Source organism: Solanum lycopersicum, chromosome 7 (assembly GCF_036512215.1).
Source record: "Solanum lycopersicum chromosome 7, SLM_r2.1".
In the NCBI taxonomy this organism is placed as follows: Eukaryota; Viridiplantae; Streptophyta; class Magnoliopsida; order Solanales; family Solanaceae; genus Solanum; species Solanum lycopersicum.
In genome coordinates this window covers 8,339,382-8,352,105 of record NC_090806.1, presented here as the reverse complement: position 1 = coordinate 8,352,105, position 12,724 = coordinate 8,339,382, and the positions used below count along the sequence as shown (strand labels likewise).

At 32.7% G+C, this 12,724-nt stretch overlaps 2 protein-coding genes across 2 annotated transcripts; one reads left to right on the top strand and one right to left on the bottom strand.

Annotated features, from left to right (window-relative positions):
- Positions 1 to 1,780: 1,780 nt before the first annotated feature.
- On the bottom strand, positions 1,781 to 2,420 carry LOC101253699 (mitochondrial import receptor subunit TOM7-1). The gene has a single exon (XM_004242834.5). The coding sequence runs from the start codon at positions 2,316 to 2,318 to the stop codon at positions 2,085 to 2,087; it is 234 nt and encodes a 77-aa protein (XP_004242882.1). The 5' UTR covers positions 2,319 to 2,420; the 3' UTR covers positions 1,781 to 2,084.
- A 3,212-nt stretch (positions 2,421 to 5,632) lies between these two features.
- On the top strand, positions 5,633 to 7,585 carry LOC101248691 (spermidine hydroxycinnamoyl transferase). The gene has a single exon (XM_004243011.4). The coding sequence runs from the start codon at positions 6,134 to 6,136 to the stop codon at positions 7,487 to 7,489; it is 1,356 nt and encodes a 451-aa protein (XP_004243059.1). The 5' UTR covers positions 5,633 to 6,133; the 3' UTR covers positions 7,490 to 7,585.
- Positions 7,586 to 12,724: the final 5,139 nt, after the last annotated feature.

Sequence of the window (12,724 nt, the reverse complement as noted above, 5' to 3'; positions counted from 1 at the left end):
ACTTAACAACCAACCATATTTTTAATAGCCTAAAATTGATAAAAGCTAATCACAATTTTTAATAATTGCGATAAATGGTAGATGCTAGTTATAGACACAAGTACTCAATGAAATCGCACGCACAAGTGTGTACTTGAGGACGGTATGTACACAGCGTTACACCGAACCTTGTGAAGCTAGAAAGGTTATTCTGATAAACCCTCAACTCAAGTAAAGCATATCCAAATAAGTAAGAAAAAGAAATACAATAGTGAAGAAACAATATAGAAAATATTGGAGAGAAGAAGAGTATCAACAACAAATAATACTATAAACAAAGCAGAAGAAACAATATGTGAAAGAAAAAACACCACAAACACGTAGTACAGGAACAAAATATCACTCTACTCGCACATTAAACTCAACCGTTTCACTACATGATCAGAGAAAAGAAGACTTATTGTAGCAAATACTAAAATGCACTTTGAAGCTTCTTTCACAAGAAGGAGATGTTATTCACCTTCAAACAAGTAGGAAACTAAAGCACAACTACTCCAGAACTAAAATCAGCAACCAACATGACAGAGAATGACAGACAAGTGCTTTCTCGATCTCAATAATCAAAATGAGCCAACACTAATAATGAATCAGCTCTCCGTCAAGTCAATATTAACACTAAAGTTATCTGAGGAGCTATTAATCCAAATGCAAACAACTAGATCATTTGTTTTCACCAACATGCTCCTGTGAAATATCCACAAGCTTTCCAGTAACAAGTAAGTCTTTAATCATCTCCCATCTAGGGTATAAGAGAGGAGAAAGAATCACAAAGGTATTGAAACGAAGGAAAAAACATTTCTTCCATCTTTTCAGAGAATGAAGGTAATCATCCATTATAAAAGGAAACGAGTTATAAGACATGGTGATAGTAATAACAAAACAACTACCAGAGAGTTCAGTTGAATAAGCTTCAATTATTGCACATACAACTACAGTAGATGGTTTTATCCACTAGCCACTACGCTCCACTATTAAATTCAGTTACTAAGAAATCAATTAAAAAGTATCCCCAAATGATAAACTCAAGCTAACAGCCTAACGCGGTCATGCATTTTGTAATTTGGGAATCCACCAAAGCCTTAAAGCTTGTCTCATATGCAAAGAACAAAACTGCTTAAATTGATCAGTAGGTATACAAATAAAAAAAATCACCCTTTCAGAGAAGACTTCATATGATATATAAAACTAGAACATTACAAGAACTCGACTCACGTATCGACAACATGGAGAAGCAAAAACAGAGGATGCCTATCTCCCGCTCCTAGCAGGATATCATTAACAAAGCATCTTATTTCTATAACCAATAAACCTATTATAAGTGAAATCTCAATTGTTTTCTGCCAAGTACCAGATTCCTGACAGCTACACTACAATATGGAGTAGAACAGCTCAACCCAATCAATGAAAGAAGATAGAAAGCAAGAGAAGGGCTGAAACATGAAGTTTCATCAGCCACATCAATCAATCAATCAACATCAACCATGTCTCAATCGCGAGTTAATTGACTAGCTTCTAGTTGAGTTAGCTATTATCTGTATTTACTAAGAAAGCAAAATAGAGGGGATTCATAATAGCTCAACCATGCCTTCCATAGAAGAGAGGCTAACCAACTTCATAATATTGTAAGTAAAGACATTCACCAGAATACATGAAACAGAGAAACAGATGATAATACAAGCATAAATGAAAAAAAAAAATGTTTCATACTTCACACACATCAAAATAACCAAAATCAAGCTGATTCACTAAAAAAAAAAGCAACTCTTTTATTAAAGTTTCACAAGCCATTAGCATCAGAAGACTATTAAAGAGCCAACAAGACATAGTTTTATTACATCTAAGCCTAAACCCTAAATTCCCAAACAATTATTACCAAGAAAAGGACTTTAACATAGGGCTGCAAATAATGATCCATACATAGCGAAAGCCAAAATTAGCTCGACAAATATAAAATTGATGAGTATCAGGGTGATCCAGCAAAACAAAAATCCAAACCAACCCATTACCAATAGAAGTCAAATCGATTGATATCTGAGAAAGGGGGTTTACACGGGGCTAAGAAGCTGAGAAAGAGAGGGTTTTGGTTCAGAATTCATGCCAATGATGATGACAAGAGGGATGAAACCATAATGGGTGATAACTTTAGCTTTCTTTGCTGACCATGTCCCCCACTCCTTCACGAACTTTCCCACCGCCGCAACTGCTCCGTCGTCCTCGTCCGCCGCCTCAGCTTTCTTGGTGTTCTTCCCCTTAGGTTTCAGCATGATCTTCGAAGACATGTTCGTAGTTTCTGGTGCAGAGAGGAAATCTTGAAGTGCGAGATTAGCCCAAAACTTCCTTCTTGTAATTTTTCAACTGGTTTAATTGAAGTGAGTGAGATTTGGTCTAATTTTAATTAAATTAGGGAAAGGGGTGTCAATAATTTTTTTTTTTATAAAAAAAATGGAATTAAAGGATCTTAACCATATCAAATATATTTTTAGATTGGGAAAAGGGTCAAATATGTCCCTAAACTATTTGAAAAGGTTTACATATACCCTCCGTTTAAAGTTTGGTCCATTTATAACCTCGCCGTCCAACTTTTGGTCTACATATGCCCTTTTGGACGTTAGTTGACCAACTCGGAATATCCAACTCATTTTACTTTTATTTAAATGCCAAATGGATATTCCACGTCATTTTTTATGTATCATCCCTTGACATTTATATTCAAGGGAAAAGGGTCAAATATGCCCCTAAACTATTCGAAAGGTCTAGATATACCCCGTTTAAAGTTTGATCCATTTATACCCTCACGTCCAACTTTTGGTCTACATATGCCCTTATGAGTGTTAGTTGGTCAACTCAAAATATCCAACTCAATTTACTTTTCTTTAAATGCCAAATGGGATTTCACATCATTTATATATATTATTACTTGACATTTATATTAAAAGAGAAAGGGGTCACTTATGCCCTAACTATCCGACCAAATTTTAAAACACATATACGACCGTCTTTTAAATAGTTCAATTATGCCCCTAATCCGACTCATATATGTGTGAATTATTTTGTCATTTACATCATCATCGCCTGCTGCAGCTTGCAGTTGTGTCTGTAACGTTGTTGCGGTGAATTCCTCTGCTCTAGCCCTTACCTGCCAGATTTGCGCCTCCAGCTCTGCGTTGCGCCTAAACGCTTTTCAAACCTCGACTTCCTTTTCCTTTAGTTGTCGTGCCATTGATTCCTCGGCAGTTTCAATCAGAGCACGATAGTGTTCGCCATTTAAATGGTTCAATTATGCCCTAATCCGACCCATATAGGGTATTTAAAAAAAAAGGGTCAGGTTGTATAGATTACTTAAAAGACGGGTCATATATGTGTTTTAAAATTAGGTCGGATAGTTAGGGGCATAAAAGACCCCTTTCTCTTTTAATATAAATGTCAAGTAATAATATATAAAAATGATGTGGAAAATTCATTTGACATTTAAAGAAAAGTAAAATGAGTTGGATATCTCGAATTGACCAACTAACATCCATAAGGGCATATGTAGACCAAAAGTTTGGACGCGAGGGTATAAATTAACCAAACTTTAAACGGGGGTATATCTAGACTTTTTGAATAGTTTAGGGGCATATTTGACCCTTTTCACTTGAATATAAATGTCAAGTGATAATAATAAAAATGACGTGGAAAATCCATTTGGCATTTTTGAATAAAAATAAAATGAGCTGGATATTCCGAGTTGGCCAACTAACGCTCAAAAGGGCATATGTAGACCAAAAGTTGGACGGCGAGGGTATAAATGGACCAATCTTTAAACGGAGGGTATATCTAAACCTTTTCAAATAGTTTAGGGGCATATTTGACCCTTCTCCCTTTTGGATTTAATAAAGAGGATGATTTTTATTTGGTTTTATTATAAATTCATTGAACGAGTGGATTGTTTATTCAGTTAATACATGAATTACTTATATATATTTGCTAGGTTTGATGAACCTTTATTGAATAAAAATGTATCTATTTATTATTTCTGTTGTCCCAATTTAGTGACATTTTTTTTTTGTGAGTCAGTCAGTTTAAGTTTGACAAAAAATTTGTGCAAGAAATGTTCAAGTTTTTTCAAATGAAATTTATATATTTGTAAATTACGTAAAAAATAATATAATTTATAATAATTTTCCTCAAAATGTTTAAAAGATCTATGAAAAAATTACGATCAAAAATAAATTTGTCTGAATCTCGAAATTCAAAAAGTTTCACATAAAATGAAATGGAGGGAGTATGACATTTTATATGATGATTTTGGAGTATTTCTCAACCTATAAATAGGATTATTCATTCAGGGAGACGCATGAGATACTTGAAGACTTTTAACATAAGATGATCTCTACATTCTACTCTCGATATCTCTTGCATAAATTGTCTTATAGTATATTGATTATGTGTAACAATGTGTTATTAGCACGAGACCTAGCCAATTGATATTGAATTTTAACTTTTCTCTATCTCACATTCTAGTTTATCTCGTTATGAGAATCGAGAAGGGAAAATGATAAGTACTGTAATTAAGGTATCATAAGTATAAAATCAGGTATGCATTTTCTATAATCTTTTTTTTTTATATAGAGTACATTAGTGTTAGGTTACTAACATTGACCAAGAACCAAATGCATATACTACTGGTTGAATATGACCAGCTCTACAAAATTTCTTAAATGAAATAACACAGTGGCAAAGCTAAAAATTTTACGAAGGGTGTTACACACAAATACTCGCTCATTTAAGACGTCTGGAACCCATCTAAGCAGTCTAAAACCATTTAGCTATGATGACCTATTGTGTTAAGGGTGTCCAAATATGTCATTTACTCACTTTGTGAATCATTTTATAGTACTTGTATATACTATATATTTTTTTGACAAAGGATATTCAATTGGACACCGTAGAAGAAGGTGTAAAGTTTTAGTAGCATGAATTTAAATATTACTTTGATAGACTCTAATGGTAAGTCATGTTATACTTCGGTTTATTATACCATTGGCTGAGGGTAAGACAATCAATTCGAGTCTCATCGCATCAAAATGGTAACACATCAGGTTAAAATCCGGATGAAGCATAGTAAAAAATGCTTGAGGGTAAGACCGTACATTCAAGCTCTATCAAACAAAGAGGATAAGACATCAAATTGAATTTTGATGCACTATAATGATAAGATATTGGGTTTGAGTCCCATGAGGTGTCTAAAATGAACACCGCCCACTTGAGGTGCCTAAGTGAAATTTCATGCCAACTTTAAGGGGCCACTGATGGGTTATATCAAATATCTTAAAACAATTTCACTTAGTACCCTAATAATTGTGAGATTGCTTAACATAAATAAAGATCATTTCCGATTTCATGAAATTAATGATTGAAAATACCATGTATTAGTGCAATGGATGCACATATTAATTATTCATTATGCAGATGTCAAAAATTGTGGGTACTCTTATCCCTAAAAAAACATTACAACTTAATTCCTACTTGGTACCTACTCTTCTTTGTTATTTGAAAAGAGTTTTGTATTGTCTACTTTCTTTCCTAGCAAGATTGTCTTTTCAATCTTTTCTTTTTCTTTGTGGATTTGAGGCATGGTATTCATGTCCTCTTCTAGTCATTATAACAACCTAATGGTGATTGCTTATTAAAAAATTAAAACGGCTTAAAATTCTATTGCTTAAACTTTCAATATATCTGGAGGCTCTTTTCATGATCCTCCAATGAAACAACTCATCATATGTTTATTTTCGCAGCATTTGTATGACGATGAGTGGGGCAGATCACACATAAAGTTTGTACATCAAGTTCTGCAATAATTTTGGAACAAGTAAAATTACATTGTTCATACACATCTTGTTGTTATCATAGATTTGTGAGGACTTAACTCAGTTCATGAGAAATTTACCTTTAACTAACAAACGTCCTTTACGCAGGAAACAAGTCACAAATATAACACATTTTCTTTGTGTTTATGCCTTAAAATTAGGTCATGTAACTCAGGCTCTTTGATATGGTCTTTAAATAGTTTTACCTACTCTGTCACAACATAACATCTTAAAGAATCACAGAAATGAAAGTTATCTTAAAGAATCAATGGGTAGTTAAGCCAGCTGAGGCAACATGGAATGGCACTGTCTCCTTATCAGAATTTGATCAAACATTTGCTCTAACTCATGTACCAACCATCTATTACTATAAATATTTCAATGATTTTGTTACTGATGAAATCGTCGATACCCTCAAGATCTCACTGAGCAAAGCGCTAGTATACTTCTATCCATTAGCTGGGCGTTTACGTTGGATCAATGGGTCCCGGCTTGAGCTAGACTGTGATGCCTCGGGGGTTGTTCTAACGGAAGCTGAAGCTGATGCTAAGCTAGATAATCTCACCGATTTCTTGTTATCACCGGATTATAATAGCTTATTTCCTCGTGTAGATTACACTGTCGAAATTAATGAGCTCCCTTTGTTGTTTGTGCAGCTCACTAAGTTTCAATGTGGTGGTATTGCTCTCAGTTTCGCAATCTCACATGCTGTTGTTGATGGACAAAGTGCTCTTTATTTCTTCTCTGAATGGGCTAGGATTGCTCGTGGAGAGCCGTTAATGTTTTCTCCTTGTCATGATCGAAAACTTCTCCGAGCAGGGGAACCTGCAAATGCATCTCCTACTTTTGAGCATTTACAGTTTAACACACCACCACTTTTAATTGGCAAGTCCAGTACTGAAAACGAGAAGAAAAAAACAACGAAAGGCGCTATGTTAAAACTTACTAAACATCAAGTAGAAATGTTGAGAGAAAAAGCAAATCAAGGAAGATGTTTAGAGGACAGTAAAGAGCGTAGTTACACGCGTTATGAAGTTGTAACTGCTCATATATGGAGATGTGCATGCAAAGCAAGAGGTCATAAATTTGAGCAGCCTACAAATTTATGCATTTGTGTTAACATACGTCAAAAAATGAATCCGCCTTTGCCTAATACCTACTTTGGCAATGCTATCGTTGATGTCATTGCCACCGGGGCCTCAGGTGACATTGCCTCGAGCCCATTGGAATGTGCTGCTAAAAGAGTTAGAGAAGCTATTAACATGGTGACAAGTGATTACGCAAACTCAACGATTAATTTCTTGAAAAAACAAGAGGATTTGTCAATATATCAAGATATTCATGCATTTAGAAACAAGGAGGGGCCTTTTTATGGGAATCCTAATCTTGGTGTGATAAGTTGGATAAGTTTGCCAGTGTTGGGGTTGGATTTTGGATGGGGTAAAGAGATACATATGAGTCCAGGGATTCATGAGTATGATGGTGATTGTGTTATACTCCCAGAGAATGAAGGGGATGGATCTTTGACTGTTGCAATTGTTCTTCAACATGCTCATGTCGATGCTTTCGAGAAATTTTTCTATGAAGATATTGAATGTTGAAAAGAAAACATGTAACTTTACTTGTACTGATAACATGACTATTACTACCCATATATAGCAAAGCATAATAACACTTGAATATATTCCTATTTGAAATCTTGATTGTATCTATCAATCTATAACATTTCTACTTAGATTTCATTAGAGTTATTACAATCATATCCCATTGAAGATATCCCTATATGAATGTCTTTAATTGTATGAATACTGCAAACAAGCTACTGATAAAGTAACAGATCCAAGAGCCCTGATAGACATGCAAAAAGGGTTAATCAGGAGAATCAAAAGCATATACTGAGCCTACCACCAACAAGAAGGATTCCTGTGTTCATAAAGAGACTCAGAATGTATATTTTGTATGTATTGAACCGACCAAATTGAGATATTTGTTTAGGTTCTGAATTTTAATAAATAATATCTTTAGTTCATTTAATCTTGATACAATAATTATGATATGTGTAGTTTGTTTTTATTATTTTAATGTATTAATGAATTGGATGATAACAAATTACATTCATGGAATAATAATTAGTTGATAGAATCATATCTCGAATATGAGATAGAAGACACCCCTTCATGGTTGCTTATAAGCTGACGTGAATTATTATGCATTGAGATAAATGATAAACTTAATCAATGAATTAGATTTTTCAAAAGTTTGATTTAATTGATTGGTGTCGGTAATTCTAATACGGAGAGTAAATAAGTGTAGTGGTAAGAAAGTGAAACTTAATAATGGAGTGCAATTACACATTTTTAGTGGTACAATCTGTGATTTATTATGATATGATTAATTCATGCTTTTACGAATTAAATATTATAATTGAAAGCCTCTGCTAATAACTTTGGGGTTCCTACTATGTGTGATTAATTAATTGAGTCGGAAAAGAAAAAGGTTGTTAGTATTTTTTCAGTTTTGGAATAAACCTCTTTCAATTTATTGGTTTAAAGAGGTTTTCCTTTCCTTAAAAGAAGAAAGAAGAAAATATTGAGTTACTTCGCTTCTTAAAAGAGGAAAGAAGCAAATATTGTTGTTAATGATTATTAATGGTGTTTAATGACTCTTGAATATCCTTTATTATGTTCAGAGAAAATACATAAAATCTCATCTGAACTTGGCAACAAAATTTAGTTTAACACCCCCTTAATTTTATTTCAAGTGAATTTAAATCCACCCTAAGTTTATAAGATTAGTGTCACAATGACAGGTGTATTTGACATGCTCCATGTCATCGACACATAGTGCCACATTGATAATTATTTAAATTTTGAGTTTCTTATTCTTTTTTTTTGTTTTCTTAATTCACAATTTTAGAAAGGAAACAAGAAAAAAAAATCCAAGATTATAAAAAGAAAAATAAACATTAAAAAATTCTCAAAAAAGATCAAACTCCACAAATCTAAAATTTTCAAGACTATTTCACTAAAAACATTTAATCTTTACGGCACATTATCAAAGTAAATACATAGTTATAATTAAAATTTAATTTGAGATAAAAAAATTATAATTTTTTCACTAAATGAGCATTAAGTTTGTCAAATCAAGGGAAAATACCCAAGTACCCCCTCAATCTATGCCCGAAATCCCAGAGACACACTTATACTATACTAAGGTCCTATTACCCCCCTGCACTTATTTTATATGTAATTTTGTACCCCTTTTTAGCCTACGTGGCACTAGTTCAAAAAAAAAAAGTCAACCATCGTTGGGCCCACAAGATAGTGCCACGTAAGCTAAAAAGGGGTAAAAAATTATTAATAAAATAAGTTCAAGGGGGTAATAGGACCTTAGTATAGTATAAGTGTGTCTCTGAGATTTTGGGCATAGGTTGAGGGGGTACTTGGGCATTATCCCTCAAATCAATAAACTATTTCATAAATAGTGTTCTTGAAGCAAAATTGTTGATTCTTTTTCGTAGTTCAACACATCTAAGAATAAGTGAGAATAATTTTAAATTATTCTCATTTAGTGATGGAAAATAAATGGGGTTATGAATGTTTCGAAGAAGAAGAAAGAAGGGGGTAGAAGAAGAAGAAGAGGAAGAAGAAGAAGAAAGGGACGAGGTAGATGGTGGCTAAGACAGTGGAGTTCGAAAAAGAAAGAAAAAAGGGTGCAGAAAGAGGGTTCGAAGAAGGAGAATAGGGTGAATGTGAAGGGTTTCGAAGAAAGAAAAAGAAAGTTGAGAGTTCGAAAAAGAAAATAAGGAGGTGGTGCAGGTGGTGGGTGAAGGTGGCAAGGGGTGGTGGGTGTGAGGAATAAAAATGGCTTGGGTTGTTGGTGGATGAGGGTGGTGGGGTGTAAGGAAGATAAAGAAACAAATTTTTATTGGCTGAAAAGAAAAAGTATAGCATAATTTTTTTTTCTCTTTGATTTTTAACTTTTTTCGCTTTTTTTTAATTTCCCCATTAGCCATTAAGATGATATTTAATTCATTTGAAAGTTGTTTAGGGGGTATTTAAACACCAGTGTAGTTAAAGTATTAAAATAAGTTTTGCAGCCAAGTTTAGAGGGGATTTGATGTATGTAATGTTTAATACTTATTAATGGTTATTGATGATGTTTAATGCATGACTTTTGAATACATTTTGTTACAATGACTGTGCATATACGCTTAATGATATTTAATGTTTGTTAATTGTTACTTTCTTTGTCCCTAATTACTTGTTAACTTTTACTTTTTTAGTTTTTCCTAATTACTTGTCCATTTTGACAAATCAAGAAAGAACAATTTTTTTACCTATTATATCCTTAATTAAGTACTTTGAAAAATGTAGAACTTTTTGAAAATCTTAAGTTTTTAATTCATCCACTTCATAATTAATAGGGGTAATGGTAAACTCACTATGTCAATAATTATTTTCTTAGTAAGTGTATCAACTCAAAAGTGGACAAATAATTAGGGACAGAGAAAGTATTGATCATGACTGTTGGATACCCTTAACAATGTCTAAATACACTTAATAGCATTTAATGATTGTTGATGACTATTGATCATGTATGTTGGATATTCTTAATGGTGTCTAAATATACTTCATAGTATTTAATGATTGTTAATGACTATTAATTAAGACTAGAAACATTTCATCTTTCAAAAAATTTCCTATGCTGAATAGTATAAAAAGACATGGTGATTCTCAAGCAAAAATCATATTTTTTTGAAAATATTTTTGCTCACAAGACTTGATTGAGAGAGTTAGTCAGGAATCATTATAAAGCTCCAATCGTGGAGTCCATGTTCCTAAACAAGTTGTGTGAAAGTTTCAAAAGCTTAGAGTTTCACAAGTTAGTTAGTTTACATTATTATGCAATTATATATGTTTGTGATATTGAATAAGGCTTCCATTACGCATATTCTAACATTTTCCCTGTTAGAATTATTACTCTAATTTTATAATTTCATAATTATCATCATTTTATCATTATTTTCATTAATTTTAAAATCATATATTTTTCATCCTCAACATTACTATTCTTACTTATTGTTGTTTTCTTTAAAAAGATCGTTGCTGCTTTATTTAAAATTTCTTACATATGAAACTTATTACATAATATAAAATGTATTAAATTAGAACCTCACACGAATTAATTTAAAGGAAAAAAATGATAAAATTCTGCCAAGAGAGTTCTAAACTATTCAGTCAATTGGCCCATCTTCTTTTTCACAAAACGCAGATCAAAATTTGTCCAAAGCCCTTTAGAATTAGGTTATATTAGATTTCTCAAAACAAAACCTCCTAAACCCTACTTCTCATCAGTCGCTACACTCCATCTCTCCCTGTTTTCATTGAGAATATGTTCACCCCTATCTCAGTATTGGCAGGGCTATGCATTGTTATTTTTATGCAAAAATGTGTTGCTATGATCCCGTATCTATCGTTTTGAACTGGCCAATCAAGACAAGATGACAACAAATATTTTTTTTGAGATTTTGTTTCTCTAATTTGAAGAATCGATTTTCAGGTATTCAAACAACTTTTATTCAAAAATCAAATAGATACTTTCAATTCCCACTCAAGGAACTCTAACCCTAAGTTTGTACTTTAAATACTTGAGTTTGGATTTCATTTTGGTCATGTGCTGATATGCTCAAGCAGTATCATAAAAGTCTTAAATTTTGATTTCTTATCACTTCATAATTAAACTACTACTTTACGCTTTTATTTCTTTATAAGTCTTCATTTTGTTTTTGTTGGATTGTGTCCATAACAAAGACATTTAAATTTATTATGGTTCAAAATATGTTCTTGATGAGATAGATCCGAAGCTTTGTTGGTACTGCCCAGTTCACTGCCAAGAAAAAAGGTTAGATTTATAATTAATTCTTAAATTTTTATAGAAATCTATCTGAATTTAGAAGCTACGGGGTCTGTGAGAATTTAGGAGCTATGGGATCTGCTAGAATTTAGGAGCTATGGCATCTGTTAGCTAATGCTAGGTTATAAGCTCTTATAATATATGTATATATTGGTTCTACTTTTATTATAAACACATATAAATTTTATTGAGATATATGATTAAATAAGATAACAGACTTTATGTTGTGCCTTTTTTAATTGTTGATGGAGTTCCCTAATGAATACTAATTATATTTTTTGTCCTCGTGTTCATTGATTAGAATAAGAGTTTGATGAAAGGAGTTTTCACCCGTAGAAAGCTAGATCAAAATAATATGCATGATATTGAACCTGCAAACCTACAAAAACAAGTAGTAGATTAAGAGGAGTTCACTGTGTTGTGTGGTAGATGTTTCAAATGAGTATACGTACCATCAAGGGGATATATGAAACGATAAGGATACACATGCTGGAACATCCCTTCTATTGTGAAGAAACTCATGAGTGGTGCGCTAATATATCATCTGATGATACACATGATGTCATTCAACTTGAAATCTAATTGTGGAACATTAGACTTATCAAAAGCCCACAATTTTCTTTCTTTTTGAGTAACACCATGTGTATCATCCAATCATATATAGATGTCTCTCATTAGAGCCTTCATATAAGAAGGGATGTTCTAATATATGTGCTGTTATTTTTCATACCTCTCCTTTGTAGGTATGTACCTCAATTTGAATCATCTATCACACTACACAGCGAATTCATTTTCATCGACCATTTTTCTTTTGAGTTTAGTAGGTTTATAACCATGCATATTGTTTTGATGTATCATTCTAGGGGGGAAACATTTTAATGATTTTGCTACATCCAACCAACTCTTAATGTAATTGACCA